At 49.0% G+C, this 21,405-nt stretch overlaps 1 protein-coding gene across 12 annotated transcripts in view; it reads right to left on the minus strand.

Annotated features, from left to right (window-relative positions):
• ZMYND8 (zinc finger MYND-type containing 8) overlaps nt 1–21,405 on the minus strand; it is a 132,526-nt gene that overhangs the window by 62,121 nt on the left and 49,000 nt on the right. For all 12 annotated transcript variants that reach the window (XM_089653117.1, XM_089653125.1, XM_089653126.1 and 9 more), the window contains one exon: nt 3,816–3,875. In XM_089653117.1, coding sequence (XP_089509243.1) covers nt 3,816–3,875 — 60 coding nt within the window. The remainder of the gene's footprint in view (nt 1–3,815; nt 3,876–21,405) is intronic.

Below are 21,405 nucleotides of genomic sequence, written 5' to 3' on the forward strand. Positions count from 1 at the left end.
TTGTGCAGGTCCTGCTTTCCTCTGTATGGGTGGTGCGGCCGCAGGTATTTGTGCAGGCCCTGCTTTCCTCTGTGTGGGTGGTGCGGCCGCAGGTATTTGTGCGGGCCCCGCTTTCCTCTGTGTGGGTGGTGCAGCTGCAGGTATTTGTGCAGGTCCCACTTTCCTCTGTATGGGTGGTGCGGCCAAAGGTATTTGTGTGGGTCCAGCTTTCCTCTGTGTGGGTGCTGCGGCCGCAGGTATTTGTGCGGGTCCCACTTTTCTCTGTGTGGGTGGTGCGTCCGCAGGTATTTGTGTGGGTCCAGCTTTCCTCTGTGTGGGTGCTGCGGCCGCAGGTATTTGTGCGGGTCCCACTTTTCTCTGTGTGGGTGGTGCGTCCGCAGGTATTTGTGCAAGTCCCGCTTTCCTCTGTGCGGGTGGTACGGCTGAAGGTATTTGTGCGGGTCCCGCTTTCTTCTGTGTGGGTGGTGCGGCTGCAGGTATTTGTGCGGGTCCCACTTTTCTCTGTGTGGGTGGTGCGGCCGCAGGTATTTGAGCAGGTCCTGCAGTGGCACCACCCGCAAAGATGTTAACCAAGCCTTACAGAGAGTAGAAAAGATGAATGGTGTCAGCAGGAACGTATATAAGAAGCAGAAACTGCTCATTCCTCACGGGACCCCTAGCAACCTCTAAACGAACCGTAAGGTCTTCTGGAACCCTGGGTGAGAAAGGCTGCCCTATAGTATTCCCTCTTGCTCCGCCCCTGCCTACTACATAAAAGCTAAAGCAAGGAATGGATAAATGCTCAAACATTAGACGCAGTTAGCGTTTAGACACATTTTCCCCCCTTTTTTCTGCGTTTCAGCATTTAACTGCCCCTAAACTCTGGTAAAAGCCTATATGTACATGGACACGTAGGCTTTTACTGACTTGCGTTCAGAGGCTTTGACAAAAAAACGCCAAAAGCTCCTAAACTCATGTAGGTTCAGCAGTGTACACGAGGCCTTACAGGGTGGGCCCAGCCCCACTACAAGTGAGGATGTCTACTTTTCTCAGAGTTGGCCTGTAAACCATGTAAGAGCCATATGGAGCCCATAGATACCAGCTTGGCCTGCCGTGGTAAAGGCTCCATAATTACTGCAGACCTCTACACAGCCTGGCATGTAAGATCAGGGGCACCAGTTGCAGACAGGCGGGGCTTTTTTTGTTTTTATCCCGAGAGCCCAAACACAAAGGTGTCCAAAGCTGAGGGCCCAACATACGTTCTTCATGCCCACCAGGAGCCTCCATGCATTGATACCTAAAGGCCGTGTTGCACTTGGTGGCTCAGTACACACAGGCAGTTAAAGCATCTCTGTTCCTGCTTGCTCAGAAGTTGCAGCGTCATGCGGGCTGGGACAATGCGGCGCCAAGTCACTCACTTCCTGGCACAGAACTCGACCAATCAGAAAAGGGATGACACCCCTTCCTGCATAGGACGCTTATGCTGGGCACCTGACAATCCAAGATGTTAACCCTTTGGCGCCTAGAGACAACTGCAGATTCCAGGATCTAGCTGGCACGAGCCATGATATAGCCCATTTGTTGAAGGAACACGTTATCTTTGACCTTCCTGCCTGAAATTCAGCACAAACTGCTGCCAGGCCTGTGAATTATTATGTCGGGTATTTGTGTCTCTCGCGTGTGCTGTACAGGATCAGGATACCTCCCAGAACATGAGAAGCCTGTCTGTACATGTACTGGATGAGGGCAATGTGCACCATTAACAGGACTCAACCAGATCCAGATGTGTACACAGACAAAGGGACTGGGAGGGGGAGGGGGCCGTGTGTCAGCAGGAAGAAGCATGGAGAGCGCAATGACACCTCCCGGAGTTGTATTCCATGAGGAATAGAAGTCCATGTCTGCTCTGACTCAGTTAGGACGGCTGTACAAAGATGACCGAGATCAGTCTGATGTATTTACGTGGCGTTTGCATCGGGTCCCAGGCCATTTCTGTGCAATTCCTACAACGTGCACGGAGAAAAAAATATAATAAAACACAAACCGATCTGCAGATTATCTGAACTGATCTGGAATCCCTTAAAAAGTGGTTGTAAACCTCAGACATGAAATATGAGCAAAGCACATCCCTCTACAGTGTGGACTTGTCTAAGTCTAAAGCACTGAGTGTCATTTCTGCCTAGTGTCATTTCTAGGGTACTCAAACCATCTTGAAGTTGGTAAACTTAACCGCACCTTTACTTCCTTGAATTCTGTGACACGTAGTCATTGAGCCCTGTGGTTGTAAACCTCAGACATGAAATATGAGCAAAGCACATCCCTCCAATCAGCTCTCAGAGTTCTCCTCACTCAGCTCTGCACTCCCTATTTTCTGACCTCTCAGACAAGCTTTAAAATTCAGCACTTTGAAAGGATGTAGAGAAGAGGATGCAGGTAAACAGGTACAACTTATATAGGAGGAATAATTTCATCTCTATATCACCCGAGACCATTCACTTCACTGGGTATATGGAAGGATTTACAACCGCTTTAAGCTAGCCATAAAAGGATCAAAATTCAGCAGGGATCTGCCAAATTTCAATTTATGGCCGTTCCCGTTCAAGAGTCAGTCTACTGATCGTGTCCTCTCGAATGGGACTGTTGGTATATTTTCATTCAGCCAATAAGCTGCAGCACTGATCAGTGTATTCTAACAGCAGAGGAGTCCTCATAATCAGAATACAATAGTCCGGCAGGGAGGATTTCTTCATCTGCCTTGTTTGTGTGGATGGGGTAATCTGTTCAGTTTTTTTATCGGACCATAAACTGAATCAACCGTGGCCAACTTAACCCCTTCCCGCCGGTGCCTTCCGGCCCTTTAAGAGTTTTAGAAGCCGGGAGGCGGGGCGGAGTTTAGGGATCATGTGACCGCCGTGACGCATCATCACGGCGGTCACATGATCAGGAAAGGTCCCAATCAAAAGAGCAGACCGGGACCTTTCCGTGAGTACCGGACATGTGTGCTAGGAGCGCGCTCTCAGCACATGTTTTTTGTTAATTGCACGCAAATGTGCGGCCGCTCGACGTCTAGGCCCAGACGCTGGGAGGCCGCACATTTGTGTGCGGCCGGCGTGAAGAGGTTTAAAGTGGTTCTGCAGCTCCCCCCCCACAGTCCCCTCCTTATACTTACCCAAACCCAACTGTGATCCAGTGATGTGCTCAACTCTCCCGACTCTCTTCCTGCTCATTGGTTGAGGCACAGCAGAGGGGCAACTGGCTCCTGCTGCTGTCAATCACCACCAGTGAGGAGGGAGCAGGGGAAGCGGGGGTGGAAGGGGCCAGGAGCGCTGGTAGGGGACCCGAGAAGAGGAGGATTGGGGCAGCTCTGTGTAAAACCATTACACAGAAGCAGTTAAGTATCACATGCTTGTTGTTTTTAAAAAATAAAATGATATCCTTTACAGTTAAAGTGTTACTAAGCCCAGGAACCTAAAGCAAAGCTTTACAACCACTTTAATAATAAATACATATATAATAAATAATAATAAATACATATATAATAAATAATAATAAATACATATATAATAAATAATAATTACATATAGAATAATATTATTATTATTATTATACAGTATTTATAAAGCACCAACAGTTCACTCAGCGCTGTACATTACAAAGGGGACAGAACATGTGACAGTACAATACCAATACAATGTGATACATGAGGGGATCGAGGTAATAATATATATAATAATAATAATAATAATAATAATAAATAATAATAAATGATAAGAGTTCATCTGCAGGGTGTCTGCGGGTTTGTGTTTATGGATGGCAAACGTGCTGTTTGTACTCACTGGACTGCTGACCGTCTGCATGTTCTGGGGGTAATCCTTCTGGATATGCCACAGCTGGACCTGAAAATAAAAGGACAGAAAACAACGAATTAAAGCATATCTAAGATCAAAATGGAAAATCATGTACAGGGGCGGACTGACCATTTGGAAGTTCGGCCACTGACTGAGGGCCCGGGTTCAGTAGGGGGCCCCATGAGATGCCCCTGGTACCTTTTTCATAGGCTTTTTTTAGTTTGGGCAAGGACACAGGGGCCCCAGGATCCCCTATTGCCCGGGGGCCCCATGAGTTGTCAGTCCGCCCCTGATCATGTGTTCATTTCCACTTCGTATTTCAATTATTTCTAGGGTACTCGAACCATCTTGAAGTTGGTAAACTTCCCCACACATTTACCTCCTTGAATTCTGTGACACGTAGTCACTGAGCCCTGTGGGTAGGCGCTGCGGTGTCACACATTTCACAGAGCCTGCCTTCTAAACTCCAGAATTGCTGAGGAGGAGGATTTTTAGGTGGCGGAATCAGTGCAAGTAACAAGGTATCGTGGGACATCTAGTCCTTAGAAACAAAGTAAACAGCACAAATCTTCTCCCAAGGTTGCCTTTACTGTAACATATTTTTAAGGACCCGTTTTTACCTTTTGCAGCAATGCAGCCTATTGGGCTGTCAGTGCACCATAAATTGGTCCTGAACCTTTTTTCCCCCAATGCAGTTCAGCAGTGAACTGCAATGCATGATAGTGTGTTCGCATGCTTTGTGTTGTGCTGTAACACAGGTCTGTTGCCTTGGTGCAATGGGGTGCCATTTATAATGGATGGCACCACAACACATTAATGACTGCCTTGGTGCAATGGGGTGCCATTTATAATGGATGGCACCACAACACATTAATGACAGCCTTGGTGCAATGGGGTGCCATGTATAATGGATGGCACCACAACACATTAATGACTGCCTTGGTGCAATGGGGTGCCATGTATAATGGATGGCACCACAACACATTGACTGCCTTGGTGCAATGGGGTGCCATGTATAATGGATGGCACCACAACACATTGACTGCCTTGGTGCAATGGGATGCCATTTATAATGGATGGCACCACAACACATTGACTGCCTTGGTGCAATGGGGTGCCATTTATAATGGATGGCACCACACATATTAATGACCGCCTTGGTGCAATGGGGTGCCATTTATAATGGATGGCACCACAACACATTAATGACTGCCTTGGTGCAATGGGGTGCCATTTATAATGGATGGCACCACAACACATTGACTGCCTTGGTGCAATGGGATGCCATTTATAATGGATGGCACCACAACACATTGACTGCCTTGGTGCAATGGGGTGCCATTTATAATGGATGGCACCACACACATTAATGACTGCCTTGGTGCAGATGCGTGAAAGCGGCCTCAATTGTAGTCCTTACAAACAAAGTAAACATCAGAGGGGAAGCTGCAAAGCATGCAGGGAATGCAGAGGGTTGTTGACTTTTCAGGTAAGCTGATGTTGTATTGTCAATAATAACTATTTGTTTGTAATGTTATTACAATGCTGATGTTATAAAATGAAAGCGTACGCTGTGACCAAAGAGATCCTTTAGCTCCAGTTCACACTGATGCGGTGCAGAATTTTCTGTGTGAATTCCTCACCGGATCAGAATCGCACCCCGTTCATGCGAACCGCTGCGGGTGTGTATGTTAAGTTAACAACACCTCGAAATCGGTCCGCATAACACGCTGCGATGTGCAGAATCGGATCCCACAAGTGTGAATACCCATGCGACCCGATTCTAGTGCAGACCAAAAGAAGGGTCCAGCACCTTTTTTGGTGCAGTGCAATTAGATCCATACAAAATGTACGGCTCCGATCGCACCGCACACAAATCGCATGTGATTCGCACAGGAATGCGATATGCCGCACTGCACAAGTGTGAACCCGGATCGTTTCAAAGGATCATTTCTTTCATTTTTGAGAAGTAAAATAAAAATAAAACAACTTTTAGTTAGAACATTGTGTAACCTGCGGACAAGACTGGACGGGAAATGTACGTGTTTGTTTATGTAATCTATAAATACAGAATGGACAACATAAGGGAAAAAAATGTGACCAATACTGTCCGGTACCGTAATCACTGGTCAGATATATGCCAAGTGGAAATCCACTGCGGGTTTCCTTTATTAGGAGAAGTACGGTGATATATGAGCTCCCCGAACATCTTCCCGAAGACGCTCATCTTCCCACAAAACCGGTTTCACAGCCAAGTCCCAGAGATCAAAACACCATTTCATGTCACAAAGAACTTTCCTCCTCTTTCCAGAAACCTCCCTCTGAGTCTCCGGAAACTTCAACAACTCTTTGTGAAAGGCTCATGGGAGATCTTCTGAGATCTCTCACTTCTGCTTTCTGTACATTTCCAGATCATCGCACTGAAGATTTACAAAAAAAACACAACATGGCCGGAGGTTGGCATTTTCAGATGCAGCCTTTAAAAATCTGTCCAATAAAACAGCCAATCTCAAGATCGATCGCAATATGACACGGATGTGGATGTTACATGATCTCACATTGCACCGTCCCTCGTCCTCACAAACGGAATCATTCACTGATATTTATACTCAGGATATTGTTGACAGAAAGATCCCGAGTACAATGTTGATTTATTTTCCTCACCCCCTCGGTCTCCACCCGAATCACTAGCCTACTGAGCGACATATCAGACTGGATGTCGCTCCACTTCCTTAAACTGAACCTCTCCAAAACTGAGTTTCTTGTCTTCCCCCCCCCAGCCCGGACCCCACCCCCTACTGACTTCTCCATCACGTCCAACAACGCCACCATCAAACCCGCCCCGCAGGCCAGAGTACTGGGTGTCATTCTGGACTCCAACCTATCCTTCCAGCCCCAAGTCCAATCTTTAACAAACTCGTGCGACTCCACCTCCGCAACATGCAGACTCCACCTCCGCAACATGCAGACTCCACCTCCGCAACATCGCCAAAATCCGCACGTTCCTAACCCCAGAAACCACTAAACAGCTCATCCACTCCCTCATCATATCACGACTCGACTACTGCAACTCCCTCCTCACTGGCCTGCCTCGCCGCTGGCTATCCCCGCTTCAGTCCATCCTGAATATGGCTGCCAGACTCATTCACCTTTCCAACCGCTCTGTCTCCGCCACCCCCCTCTGCCAATCCCTCCACTGGCCTCCACTCAGTGTCCTCCACTCCTCTCTGCCAATCCCTCCACTGGCCTCCACTCAGTGTCCTCCACTCCCCTCTGCCAATCCCTCCACTGGCCTCCACCCCCCTCTGCCAATCCCTCCACTGGCCTCCACTCAGTGTCCTCCACTCCTCTCTGCCAATCCCTCCACTGGCTTCCGATTGCCCAACGGATCAAATTCAAAATCCTAACACTGACATACAAAGCCGTCCACCATACTGCCCCGAACTACATCACTGACCTAATATCCAAGTACCACCCAACACGCACACTCCGCTCCTCACAAGACCTCCTTCTCTCTAGTTCCCTGGTCTCCTCCTCCCATGCCCGCCTCCAGGGTGTCACCCATCCTCTGGAACTCCCTGCCCCAACCCATCAGATTATCACCTACTCTCCTCTCCTTTAGGCGCACCCTAAAAACCCATCTCTTCAGGGAAGCCTACCCCACCCCCTGCTAACTTGCCGACCTCCTCCACTCTTCCTACCACCCCATCCCCCACAGCTATCTCCTCCTGTACCACTATCCCCTCCCTCTTAGATTGTAAGCTCCAAAGAGAAGGGCCCTCGATCCCCTCGTGTATCACATTGTATTGGTATTGTTCAGTCACATGTTCTGTCCCCCTTTGTAATGTACAGCGCTGAGCGAACTATTGGCACTTTATAAATACTGTATAATAATAATAATTTTATTTATTTCAGGTACTTATGTAGCACCGCAGCACTGTACATATATATATATTGTACATTCCCATTAGTCCCCGCCCCCGAGGAGTGAACAATCTAAGGTCCCTAACTCACATTCATACATACACATACAAGGCCAATTTAGACAGGAGACAAATCACCTCCCAGCATGTCTTTGGAGTGTGGGAGGAAACTGGAAGACTCGGAGGAAACCCACGCAGGCACAGGGAGAACTTGCAAACTCCAGGCAGGTGGTGCCGTGGTTGGGATTCGAACCAGCGACCCCTTCATAAACGTGCGTAAAGGCGCATAAACGTGCCAGTATACTTTTAGAAAATTCCTCTTCTTCCTCTTCTAATTGCTGGCATAATTGTTGGCATTGCAACATACGAGCTTAACCCCTTCGCGCTGGAGCCTTCTGGCCCTTTAAGGGTTTCAGACACCGGGAGGCGGGGCGGGGTTTAGGGTCACATGATCGGGAAAGGTCCCGATTGAAAGAGGAGATCGGGACCTTTCCGTCAGTACCGGACATTTGTGCAGGGAGCGCGCAAGGCGCACGCTCTCAGCACATATGTCTTTTTTTAATAGAACGCAAATGTGCGGCCGCTCGGTGTCTAGGCCCAGACGCAGGGAGGCTGCACATTTGCGTTCGGCAGGCTGAAGAGATTAAAGTGATATTAACCCCTTTGCGTCGGCGCCTCCTGGCCCTTTAAGAGTTTCAGAAGCCAGGAGGCAGGGAGGGGGTTTTAGGATCATGTGACTGCCATGATTCGCTGTCATGGAGGTCACATGATTGGAAAAGGTCCCAATCGCAAGGGGAGATCAGGACCTTTCCGTGAGTCACGGATGTATGTGCAGGAAGAGAGCGGTGGTGTGCATGCCCACAAACGCTGCCAGTTTCTGGTGAATGGGCAATGCAGCGCCCAGCAGTATTTTTGTTCATGCATGAAAATCCAGCATAGGTGCACATATGCCCTGCAAACACGGTGGATCACTTTATTTTTCTGTTTAAATGAAAGAAATTAGATTTTTTTTTACTTAAATTGTATTTTTAAAATTTTTACTAAAATTTATTTTATTAAAATGGTTTGAGTAAATATCTATTTCAGATACATTAATAATTGTTTTTTTTCAGCATGAAATGGAGCTTCGTTATGTAGCAGGAGGCTGGATATTCTGCAATATTGACATTTTTGGTAAACCCATTCAATGAATCCAAGCTGAGATAACACGCACTGCGTTGATGCATGCACACAATATCACAGTAACCAGGAGAAAAAACCCGAAATAAAAGAATTTGAGTTGTTCTCCAGCTGTGCGTGATTAACCCATGAACCTAAAATCGGTTCTGATATCGCCGTTTTACTAACCTGACAGCGTATTATTGTAAAAAGGAAACCTTCATTTGGTTTGTAAATATTAAAGATTCTAACTGCCAGCAAGAATGAGTCGGATTCCTTACATTTAAAGAGCACCTGTCATTTTCGATCCATCATGGCAGCGCCTGTTAGCGGGCATCCGCTCGCCTTCTGCCGCCACGTCCCTCTCCTTGTTGTGTCATTGCCGCATCACCAGCCGTCCCATTAAAGTGAATGGGACGGTCGGTGAGTCAACAGCCGGTCAGAGGAGGGGCAGCTGCGGGACAGAGATGACAGCTGCTCTTTAAAAAAAATGATGATTTAAATGGAGCCTTTTCACTATTGATTTAAATCAACTTCAATTAAATCAAATCCACCCTGCCTGCAACGTTGCCACGTAGTAACATGCTGCCTCTCAGAATAGCTGCGACGGAGCATTCCCAGGAGGCAGCGGGGCTCGGCACAACAGGAAGTGCTGGCTTGCAGCACAACAATCAACTAAAAAAACAGTAAAAATTTAAATAAATTTTTTTTGGTTTTGTTTTAGGCTTGAAATGGAAGCCGATTGGTTGCCATGCACAGCTGCCTCAGACTCCGTCTGCTTTAGGGGGTAGGTATGAAGATGCAATGATAGGGGGGTTCAGGCATGGTGGTGAGAAGCCGGGTGTAGGCAGCACTGTCGCTAAATGGGGGGGCAGCACTGTCACTAAATGTGGGGGCACCACTGTCACTAAATGTGGGGGCACCACTGTCACTAAATGTGGGGGCAGCACTGTCACTAAATGTGGGGGCAGCACTGTCACTAAATGTGGGGCCACCACTGTCACTAAATGTGGGGGCACCACTGTCGCTAAATGTGGGGGCACCACTGTCGCTAAATGTGGGGGCACCACTGTCGCTAAATGTGGGGGCAGCACTGTCGCTAAATGTGGGGGCAGCACTGTCGCTAAATGTGGGGGCAGCACTGTCGCTAAATGTGGGGGCAGCACTGTCGCTAAATGTGGGGGCACCACTGTCGCTAAATGTGGGGGCACCACTGTCGCTAAATGTGGGGCCAGCACTGTCACTAAATGTGGGGCCAGCACTGTCACTAAATGTGGGGGCACCACTGTCACTAAATGTGGGGGCACCACTGTCACTAAATGTGGGGGCAGCACTGTCACTAAATGTGGGGGCACCACTGTCACTAAATGTGGGGGCACCACTGTCACTAAATGTGGGGGCACCACTGTCACTAAATGTGGGGCCAGCACTGTCACTAAATGTGGGGCCAGCACTGTCACTAAATGTGGGGCCAGCTCCCACTTCCCATGTATGCACAGAAGAACCCCCAGAGTCTTCTATACGGTCAGGAGACAGATCAGTCTCTCGGACCCATCGAATTCTAGGGGGTTCTACTGCACATGTGCAGGAGGCAGAAGATGCACTGGCTACAGGTAAACATTACAGCAGAATGTGATTGCAGAACTCTGAGTATACAGCGGAGAAGGGGGAGGGTGGGTTCCATAAGCACAGGTGGGGGAGGGGAAAGGGCGAGGAACCATTCAGAAAACGATGTTCGAATTGTTCCTTGTCCTTTAAGTTAAAGTCAATCGTAAGGCAATTATTTATGTTTTTCCATATATTTCCTGAACTATTCTTAACAATAAAATCGTCCGATCGCAGACATCCCGTATAATACAGCAGATGAGATGTATGAAGGTGGAAGTTTCTATGGAAAGGTATGGAAAGGATGCTCTGGCTGACATTTTGGGAATTCCTTCATAAGGCCTCATAGTTCACACATCAGACGGCCAGCAGTGCAGATCTAATATTAATGCCCCTACACGCTGTGCCGATCCAAGGCAGTGCCCTACTGTGAACTCTCCTGCACCCCTGACTCTGAACCTCCCAGCACCCCGCACACTGCACCCCTGACTCTGAACCTCCCAGCACCCCGCACACTGCACCCCTGACTCTGAACCTCCCAGCACCCCGCACACTGCACCCCTGACTCTGAACCTCCCAGCACCCCGCACACTGCACCCCTGACTCTGAACCTCCCAGCACCCCACACACTGCACCCCTGACTCTGAACCTCCCAGCACCCCACACACTGCACCCTTCTGCACCCCTGACTCTGAACCTCCCAGCACCCCACACACTGCACCCTTCTGCACCCCTGACACTGAACCTCCCAGCACCCCACACAGTGCACCCTTCTGCACCCCTGACACTGAACCTCCCAGCGCCCCACACATTGCACCCTTCTGCACCCCTGACACTGAACCTCCCAGCACCCCAGACATTGCACCCTTCTGCACCCCTAACTCTGAACCTCCCAGCACCCCACACATTGCACCCTTCTGCACCCCTGACACTGAACCTCCCAGCACCCCGCACACTGCACCCTTCTGCACCCCTGACTCTGAACCTCCCAGCACCCCACACACTGCATCCTTCTGCACCCCTGACACTGAACCTCCCAGCACCCCACACATTGCACCCTTCTGCACCCCTGACTCTGAACCTCCCAGCACCCCACACACTGCATCCTTCTGCACCCCTCACTCTGAACCTCCCAGCGCCCCACACATTGCATCCTTCTGCACCCCTGACACTGAACCTCCCAGCACCCCACACACTGCACCCTTCTGCACCCCTAACTCTGAACCTCCCAGCGCCCCACACACTGCACCCTTCTGCACCCCTGACTCTGAACCTCCCAGCACCCCACACACTGCACCCTTCTGCACCCCTGACTCTGAACCTCCCAGCACCCCACACACTGCACCCTTCTGCACCCCTGACTCTGAACCTCCCAGCACCCCAGACATTGCACCCTTCTGCACCCCTGACTCTGAACCTCCCAGCACCCCACACACTGCACCCTTCTGCACCCCTGACTTTGAACCTCCCAGCACCCCACACACTGCACCCTTCTGCACCCCTGACTCTGAACCTCCCAGCACCTCAGACATTGCACCCTCTTGCACCCCTGACTCTGAAATTCCTTGCCATCTACCACTGCTTCCCAGGCACTCCTGACTCTGAACCACCCAGCACCCCAAAGCTCTCTTCCCCCCAACACTGTACCCTTCTGCTGACCAATACCCCAACACTACCCAGCAATGCTGCCACTATATAATCCACCATTGCTCCCGCTGTCATTTGCAGACGTGCAGAGAGGACATGCATGGCCTGATTCCTGGGCTAATTGCCCCACACTCTCCTCTCTGTACGTCTTCTGGGGGCGCTGTGCACATTTTCTGCGTTCCGGGGGGGAAGGTGAGGAAGGTGCACACTTCTGGTCTAAAGAGCAGAGGCAAGTTTAGTACTGAACCCGCCCACCACCTACCTGACTATGGAACCTTTCCAACATGGCAGCCAATTTGTAGAAATCCAACACCCAGATATAATCTTTTGAGTCAGGTGTTTTGATTGAAATACACCGTTTGTCATCCTCCCTCCCACACTATTGAACCTTTTCTATTATCCTGCAATCTCTAGATCAGGGTGAAACCAAGGGGCGGAGGACTGACAATCCCCTCGACTTCCCGGATTCTTCTCTTACACCAATTATAGAAGAGGATATTGAAAAACCTTTTGAAACAACAGTACCATATGAACTCTTAGTGTATGTGATTCTAGTGAAGAGATTCATATTTAATATTTTGGTTTTTTCCACAGTTGAAAATGGCGTTTTCATTTCACTGCAGATTTTATATTTATGTATGGGGGATGGGAGGGGGGAACAAAGCACTGCTAATAAAACCTGCACCACCTGCCTCCCCTCTTCTCTCCCCACCATTCACAAAACTTCTATTACTGCTCTCACCTAATGTATTGTGTGTTAGGAATGGAGAAAGAGCAGCTGAATGGCAGGATCTCATCCTCCCATTAACAGAATGCAATGCATTGTGGGAGTTTATTAACACACGTAAAATGAATGGCGGAGAGAGCATAAGTGGTGCCGCTTTTCTCTGCAGCACTCGCTTCTTAAAGGATATGTAAGCCCCACATTCCCTCCCTGATCTGTGCCTGCTGTCCCATGTACTTGTATGCCCAACATTCCCTCCCTGATCTGTGCCTGCTGTCCCATGTACTTGTATGCCCCACATTCCCTCCCTGATCTGTGTCTGCTGTCCCATGTACTTGTATGCCCCACATTCCCTCCCTGATCTGTGCCTGCTGTCCCATGTACTTGTATGCCCAACATTCCCTCCCTGATCTGTGCCTGCTGTCCCATGTACTTGTATGCCCAACATTCCCTCCCTGATCTGTGCCTGCTGTCCCATGTACTTGTATGCCCAACATTCCCTCTCCCTGATCTGTGCCTGCTGTCCCATGTACTTGTATGCCCAACATTCCCTCCCTGATCTGTGCCTGCTGTCCCATGTACTTGTATGCCCAACATTCCCTCTCCCTGATCTGTGCCTGCTGTCCCATGTACTTGTATGCCCAACATTCCCTCTCCCTGATCTGTGCCTGCTGTCCCATGTACTTGTATGCCCAACATTCCCTCTCCCTGATCTGTGCCTGCTGTCCAATGTACTTGTATGCCCAACATTCCCTCTCCCTGATCTGTGCCTGCTGTCCCATGTACTTGTATGCCCAACATTCCCTCCCTGATCTGTGCCTGCTGTCCCATGTACTTGTATGCCCAACATTCCCTCCCTGATCTGTGCCTGCTGTCCCATGTACTTGTATGCCCAACATTCCCTCTCCCTGATCTGTGCCTGCTGTCCCATGTACTTGTATGCCCAACATTCCCTCCCTGATCTGTGCCTGCTGTCCCATGTACTTGTATGCCCAACATTCCCTCTCCCTGATCTGTGCCTGCTGTCCCATATACTTGTATGCCCAACATTCCCTCTCCCTGATCTGTGCCTGCTGTCCCATGTACTTGTATGCCCAACATTCCCTCTCGCTGATCTGTGCCTGCTGTCCCATGTACTTGTATGCCCAACATTCCCTCTCCCTGATCTGTGCCTGCTGTCCCATGTACTTGTATGCCCAACATTCCCTCCCTGATCTGTGTCTGCTGTCCCATGTACTTGTATGCCCCACATTCCCTCTCCTGATCTGAGCCTGCTGTCCCATGTACTTGTATGCCCAACATTCCCTCTCCTGATCTGTGCCTGCTGTCCCATGTACTTGTATGCCCAACATTCCCTCCCTGATCTGTGCCTGCTGTCCCATGTACTTGTATGCCCAACATTCCCTCCCTGATCTGTGCCTGCTGTCCCATGTACTTGTATGCCCCACATTCCCTCTCCCTGATCTGTGCCTGCTGTCCCATGTACTTGTATGCCCAACATTCCCTCCCTGATCTGTGCCTGCTGTCCCATGTACTTGTATGCCCAACATTCCCTCCCTGATCTGTGCCTGCTGTCCCATGTACTTGTATGCCCCACATTCCCTCTCCCTGATCTGTGCCTGCTGTCCCATGTACTTGTATGCCCAACATTCCCTCTCGCTGATCTGTGCCTGCTGTCCCATGTACTTGTATGCCCAACATTCCCTCTCGCTGATCTGTGCCTGCTGTCCCATGTACTTGTATGCCCCACATTCCCTCTCCCTGATCTGTGCCTGCTGTCCCATGTACTTGTATGCCCCACATTCCCTCTCCCTGATCTGTGCCTGCTGTCCCATGTACTTGTATGCCCCACATTCCCTCTCCCTGATCTGTGTCTGCTGTCCCATGTACTTGTATGCCCCACATTCCCTCTCCTGATCTGTGCCTGCTGTCCCATGTACTTGTATGCCCCACATTCCCTCTCCCTGATCTGTGCCTGCTGTCCCATGTACTTGTATGCCCCACATTCCCTCTCCTGATCTGTGCCTGCTGTCCCATGTACTTGTATGCCCCACATTCCCTCTCCTGATCTGTGCCTGCTGTCCCATGTACTTGTATGCCCCACATTCCCTCCCTGATCTGTGCCTGCTGTCCCATGTACTTGTATGCCCCACATTCCCTCTCCCTGATCTGTGCCTGCTGTCCCAAGTACCTGTATGAAGAAGTCTCCTGTTCTCTCCGTATTGCTTCCTTGTGTGAAATCCACGGTGTGCCTGCCAGTCCCTCTGCTTTCCTATTAAAAACTGACTATACTAGGCATGAGAGCACAGCATGGTCAGTTCTCTAGCTGTGCTGGGAACTCAGTCTGCTCTCCTCCAATGACCAGACTTGTCCTAACACGCCCCCCCCCCCTCTTCCCAGGGGTGTATTTACCACAAGGCAAACAAGGCATTTGCCTAGGGTGGCATTTTTCAGGGGGGGGCAGCGTCACCCCCCAAAAGAAGGGATGGAAGAAGGGACACACACAGCATGGGGACCAGGTGGGATCTGAGACAGGCTGTGGGCTGCTTGATGGTGTATGCAGAGCCTGACTCTTGTTCCCGGGGATGTCCGGAGCTGTGAAGGTGAGTGTCTTCTCTCTTGCCGGGGTTGGTGGGGCGGTAGTAGTAGAAGGCTCTCTTGGGTGGGGCTGGGGTGTTGTTGGTCAATGTCAAGCTCTCTTCGTGGGGGAGGGGGGTGTTGGTCAGTGTCTCTCCGTGGGGGGGAGCTGATTTTTGTGTTGCCTAGGGCAGCACAAAACCTTAATACACCCCTGCCTCTTCCTGCACAGCCATTCACTAGGAAGTTCAGGCTCCATACACACAAGCTCAAAAAATGCTAGAAAAAAAAGCTGAACGAAAAACCCTGATAATACATTTTTGTTCCAGGCTTGTAGTAGCGGTCTTGTATTTAGAAGTCTCCTGTTCTCTTTGTAATGCAATGACCCCGGGGATCTCGCCCTTCCCTCTGCTTTCCTAAACTGACCACTCTAGGCATGAGAGCACAGTGTCAGTTCTCTAGCTGTGCTGGGAACTCAGTCTGCTCTCCTCCAATGATCAGACTTGTCCTGCCACGCCCCCTCCCCCCAGTACAGCCATTCACTGGGATCACAAGTGTCAGTTGACAGAGATTACAGGCGCGGTGTTCTGCATTTTGGGACTCTGCTGAAAGTGACTTGAATGGAAGGACTGGCGTTTTTTTGTTTCTTTTTTTTTTAATTTAGTAAAGGACTTTAGAACATCGTGGCAATAGACAGATATCTTGTAGATTGTAAGCTCTAACGAGCCGGGCCCTCTGATTCCTGATGTATTCACATGTATTGGAACCGTACTGTCTGCCCTCACATTGTACAGCGCTGCGCAAACTGTTGGCGCCATATAAATCCTGTATAATAATAAATTGGATAAATAAATACACAGACTTTCTGGACGTGGTGAAAAAGGCTCTAATCTGGTGCCAATTGCTATTGTATCTTATTGGAAGTGTATGAAATGTTTTGCTGTCAGCGAGGTATAAAACAGACTGACCAGCAAACCACGCAGCGTGAATGCGCTACTTAATCAAAAGGTAATGCGCCGCTGGCGGCAACCCCCCACCCTCACCTTCGCCTAGAAGTATGGATGATATTGTGACCCCCGCACACCACAACCTCGGATAATAAGCAGCATCATTATATTCTGCTGGTGCCATTATCCTGTCGTCATGGAAACAGATCTTCCCACTACAGCGAAGCTGCCGCGATACCTCTTCAAATGTGCCGGGGCCACGGAATTCAGATTCCGTACAGGAACCTTCCGCCCTGCTTCTGGTGATGAACTGCATGTTCCAGCAAGCCGTCATTCATTCGTCCAGCTGGTTACACCAATCAAAGCTGTTCTGTGCTGGATACAATACTGAATAAGTAAAAGATATTAAAAAAAAAAGAAAGCAATGAGCTACTCCTGGCCTCCTGTGAGGTGCGGTGTCACTCCTACAGTTGTGGCCAAAATTATTCAACCCCCAATGCTGTAAAGGGGTTTAGGGACTATAGTGTACATTTGGAATTGTATTCAGAATCAAATCCTACAAGGACGTTGTAACTACCCAAATGCAACTAAAATGACATCAATTGTTTATGTAATACAGTAGTAAATGGTTCTTATGTGGTTTCTTCATTGCCACAATTATTCAACCCCTTAAAGACTACCACTCTGAAGAACAGAGGTTCATACAGGTGCTTTCCATCAGGTATTGAAAACACCTGTGGATGTCACCGAGCAGCAATCAAGCATAATAAGCACCAATTAGGCAGCTTTAAAATGACTGTGATACTCAGCTCCTTCTAGACATTTACTGGTGTGGTTACAAACATGGTGAAGGCAAGAGAATGGTCCAGGAAGACAAGAGAAGAGGTGATTTCTCTTCACAGGAAGGGCAATGGCTATAAGAAGATTGCAAAGATGTTAAACATACCAAGAGACACCTTAGGAAGCATCATTCGCAAATTCAAGGCAAAGGGCACTGTTGAAACGCTACCTGGTCGTGGCAGAAAGAAGATGCTGACTTCGACTGCTGTGCGCTACCTGAAGCGTAGAGTGGAGAGAAGTCCCCGTGTGACTGCTGAGGAACTGAGAAAAGATTTGTCAGATGTGGGTACAGAAGTTTCAGCCCAGACAATAAGACGCACACTGCGTAATGAAGGCCTCCGTGCCAGAACTCCCAGGCGTACCCCCTTGCTGTCTCCAAAGAATAAGAAGAGTCGACTGCAGTATGCCAAAAGCCATGTGGACAAACCACAAAAGTTGTGGGATAGTGTTCTGTGGACTGATGAAACAAAATTAGAACTGTTTGGGCCCATGGATCAACGCTATGTTTGGAGGAGGAAGAACAAGGCCTATGATGAAAAGAACACCTTGCCTACTGTGAAGCATGGTGGAGGGTCAATCATGCTTTGGGGCTGTTTTGCTTCTGCAGGTACAGGGAAGCTTCAGCGTGTGCAAGGTACCATGAATTCTCTTCAGTACCAGGAGATATTGGATGGAAACGTGATGCAGTCCGTCACACACCTGAGGCTTGGGAGACGTTGGACCTTTCAACAGGACAATGATCCCAAGCATACCTCCAAGTCCACTAGAGCATGGTTGCAGAGGAAAGGCTGGAACATTTTGGAGTGGCCATCGCAGTCACCAGACTTAAATCCGATTGAGAACCTCTGGTGGGACTTAAAGAAAGCAGTTGCAGTGCGCAAGCCTAAGAATGTGACTGAACTGGAGGCCTTTGCCCATGAAGAATGGGCGAAGATACCCGTAGATCGCTGCAAGACACTTGTGTCAAGCTATGCTTCACGTTTAAAAGCTGTTATAACTGTAAAAGGATGCTGTACTAAGTACTAAGATTGAATGTCACTTGGGGGTTGAATAAAACTGATAATGCTGTGAGCACAGAAAAGACATTTGTGGTTATTTCATTATAACTGTTATGTTATATTTGTCTGACCTACAAGTGCCTCTTTAATGTAAATGTAAGCAAGATGACTGAATGATCAAAAGCAATGTCAAACTGGCCAAAACACTCAATTTCAGTGGGGGTTGAATAATTTTGGCCACAACTGTATATGGTACGCTGATACCGGCAACACCACAATTCTTCCACGGCCACCAGACACCACCAATTGTGCCACGCATGGAAGCAGGAAGATTAGTAGTGAGATGAATGGGGTTACATTATGGTAACAAGGACCTCACTGGGCTGCCAGTTGGACACCACTGCTCTATATCAGGGTCTCCTAACCACAGCCGTGGCCTGGATTCGGCCCTTTGCTTGCCTTTATCTGGCCCTCAGGGAAGTATTCCTCCCACTAATGATGGGTCACTATTCCTCCCACTGACACCAACAATGTGGCACTATTCCTCCCACTGACACCAACAATGTGGCACTATTCCTCCCACTGATATCAATGATGGGGAAGTATGCTTTCCACTTACACCAATGATAGGGCACTATTCCTCCCACTGATACCAATGATGGGGCACTATTCCTCCCACTGACACCAATGATGGGGCACTATTCCTCCCACTGACACCAATGATGGGGCACTATTCCTCCCATTGATACCAAATGATGGAGCACTATTCCTCCCACTGACACCAATGATGGGGCACTATTCCTCCCACTGATACCAATGATGGGGCACTATTCCTCCCACTGACACCAATGATGGGGCACTATTCCTGCCACTGATACCAATGATGGGGCACTATTCCTCCCACTGACACCAATGATGGGGCACTATTCCTCCCACTGACACCAATGATGGGGCACTATTCCTCCCACTGACACCAATGATGGGGCACTATTTCTCCCACTGACACCAATGATGGGGCACTATTCCTCCAATGAATACCAATGATGGGACACTATTCCTCCCACTGACACCAATGATGGGGCACTATTCCTCCCACTGATACCAATGATAGGGCACTATTTCTCCCATTGATACCAATGATGGGGCACTATTCCTCCAATGAATACCAATGAGGGGGCACTATTCCTCCCACTGATACCAATGATGGGGCACTATTCCTCCCACTGATACCAATGATGGGGCACTATTCCTCCCACTGACACCAATGATGGGGCACTATTCCTCCCACTGACACCAATGATGGGGCACTATTCCTCCCACTGATACCAATGATGGGGCACTATTCCTCCCACTGACACAAATGATGGGGCACTATTCATCCCACTGATAACGATGGGGCACTATTCCTCCCACTGACACCAATGATGGGGCACTATTCCTCCCACTGACACCAATGATGGGACACTATTCCTCCCACTGACACCAATGATGGGGCACTATTCCTCCCACTGATACCAATGATGGGACACTATTCCTCCCACTGGTACCAATGATGGGGCACTATTCCTCCCACTGACACCAACAATGGGTCCTGGAGATGACTCAACACAGTGGATTTGATTTACTAAAGCTGGAGAGGTCAAAATCTGGTGCAGTTCTGCATAGAAACCAATCAGCTTCCAGGTTTTATTGTTAAAGCTTATTTTCACAAGCTGAAGTTAGAAGCTGACTGGCTCCCACGCACAGCTGCACCAGTTTTTGCACCCGCAAGTTTTAGTAAATCAGCCCCAGTAAAGTAAAGTCTGATTTACAAACAGGAGAATGTTCACAGAACAATTGTGTAAATATTCAGTCATCCAATCAGCTGCGGATGAAATAAGCAAGCAGGAATTTTCTTGTCACATGATTTGGGAAATTGAAGTGAATCTTTACACAATGTATTTATATGAAGGTTCTCAAATCCTTCATCTTCGTATTGTTTGCTATCCTCAGTGTGTGCATTTCCTTCCACCAATATACACCAAGAGGTGTTTTAGAGAAGTTTACTAACTAATACCTCAAGGAAACTTGGGCCTTGTCTAGACTAGCGATTGCGGGGAACTGAAAATTCATGGTTGGGGGGTTCAAAATGGTGGCCAGTGCAGACGTGTGAGACCGGAGCTCTTATCCATTAAAGAGGGGTTTGTTTTTCCTTTGTGAGACCCCACAGTCAACCTTTGCCTAGTAAATCTGGAACTGGGCACAAGCAAATGGTGCCTTCTAAGCTGCCTTGGCAGCCGGAGGAGCGCTAAAGGCCAACTCAACATGGCAGCCTAGATGGAGGACTTGGCGGCACTGAAGCCGGACCAGTGTATGATGCTTATGAAAGCCAACGTTGGCTGCTAAGCTACACTCACCTCCAAGATCGATTTACTGCAAACAGACAAAGGGGCTGATTAGGAGAGTCAAGGATAAATTCCAGGATCTCCTCAACAAAGTGGAGTGGTGCCTCAGAGAGTCCGAAGACTCCATCTCTGACCACAATGAGGCTGTACATACTCTCCTGGTCAAGGTGATAGCCCTGGAATCTCAGTGGAAGACGTACAGAATTGGAACCGCCAGAATAATCACCGGGTGGTAGGCTTGCCGGAGGGAGCTGAAGGCCAGGACCCGGTTGCCATTACAGATCGCTTATTTAGCATGCTCCTCCTGCAGGCGCCATTTTCAACCTTTTTCGCGGTGGAAGGGGCTCACAGGATGCCTCCAGCCAGAATTCCGCCGCACACATTCGTATTCCGCCTTCTGAATTTCCGCGATAGGGACCTGGTGCTGCGAGAGACCAGAAAGCTTAAAGCAATCCAGTACGAGAAACGCCAAGCTCATGGTCTTCTCCGATTACCCGGTGGAAACCCAGAGGCTCTGTAGAACTTTCAACCAAGTGAAAATGCACTTTTGAACAGCAATTTTAGTGCACCCCAACACCCCCCCCTCCTTAAGCGAACAGGGGTGTTCACATGCCCTGGTTGTGATGCTTCGTGTCCGCAGCAAACATGATCTGACATGTTGTGGTCGGTGGCTGGCAGGCGATGGAGAAATGCACTTGGTTACATTGTGTCTATTTGCCAATAATGGGGTTACACCAGTTGGTGGGTAGGTGTTACGTTGCCCCACACTGCCTGT

Source organism: Staurois parvus, unplaced genomic scaffold (assembly GCF_062004578.1).
Source record: "Staurois parvus isolate SC_StPar_1 unplaced genomic scaffold, SC_StPar_1.0 ptg000699l, whole genome shotgun sequence".
Classification (NCBI taxonomy): Eukaryota; Metazoa; Chordata; class Amphibia; order Anura; family Ranidae; genus Staurois; species Staurois parvus.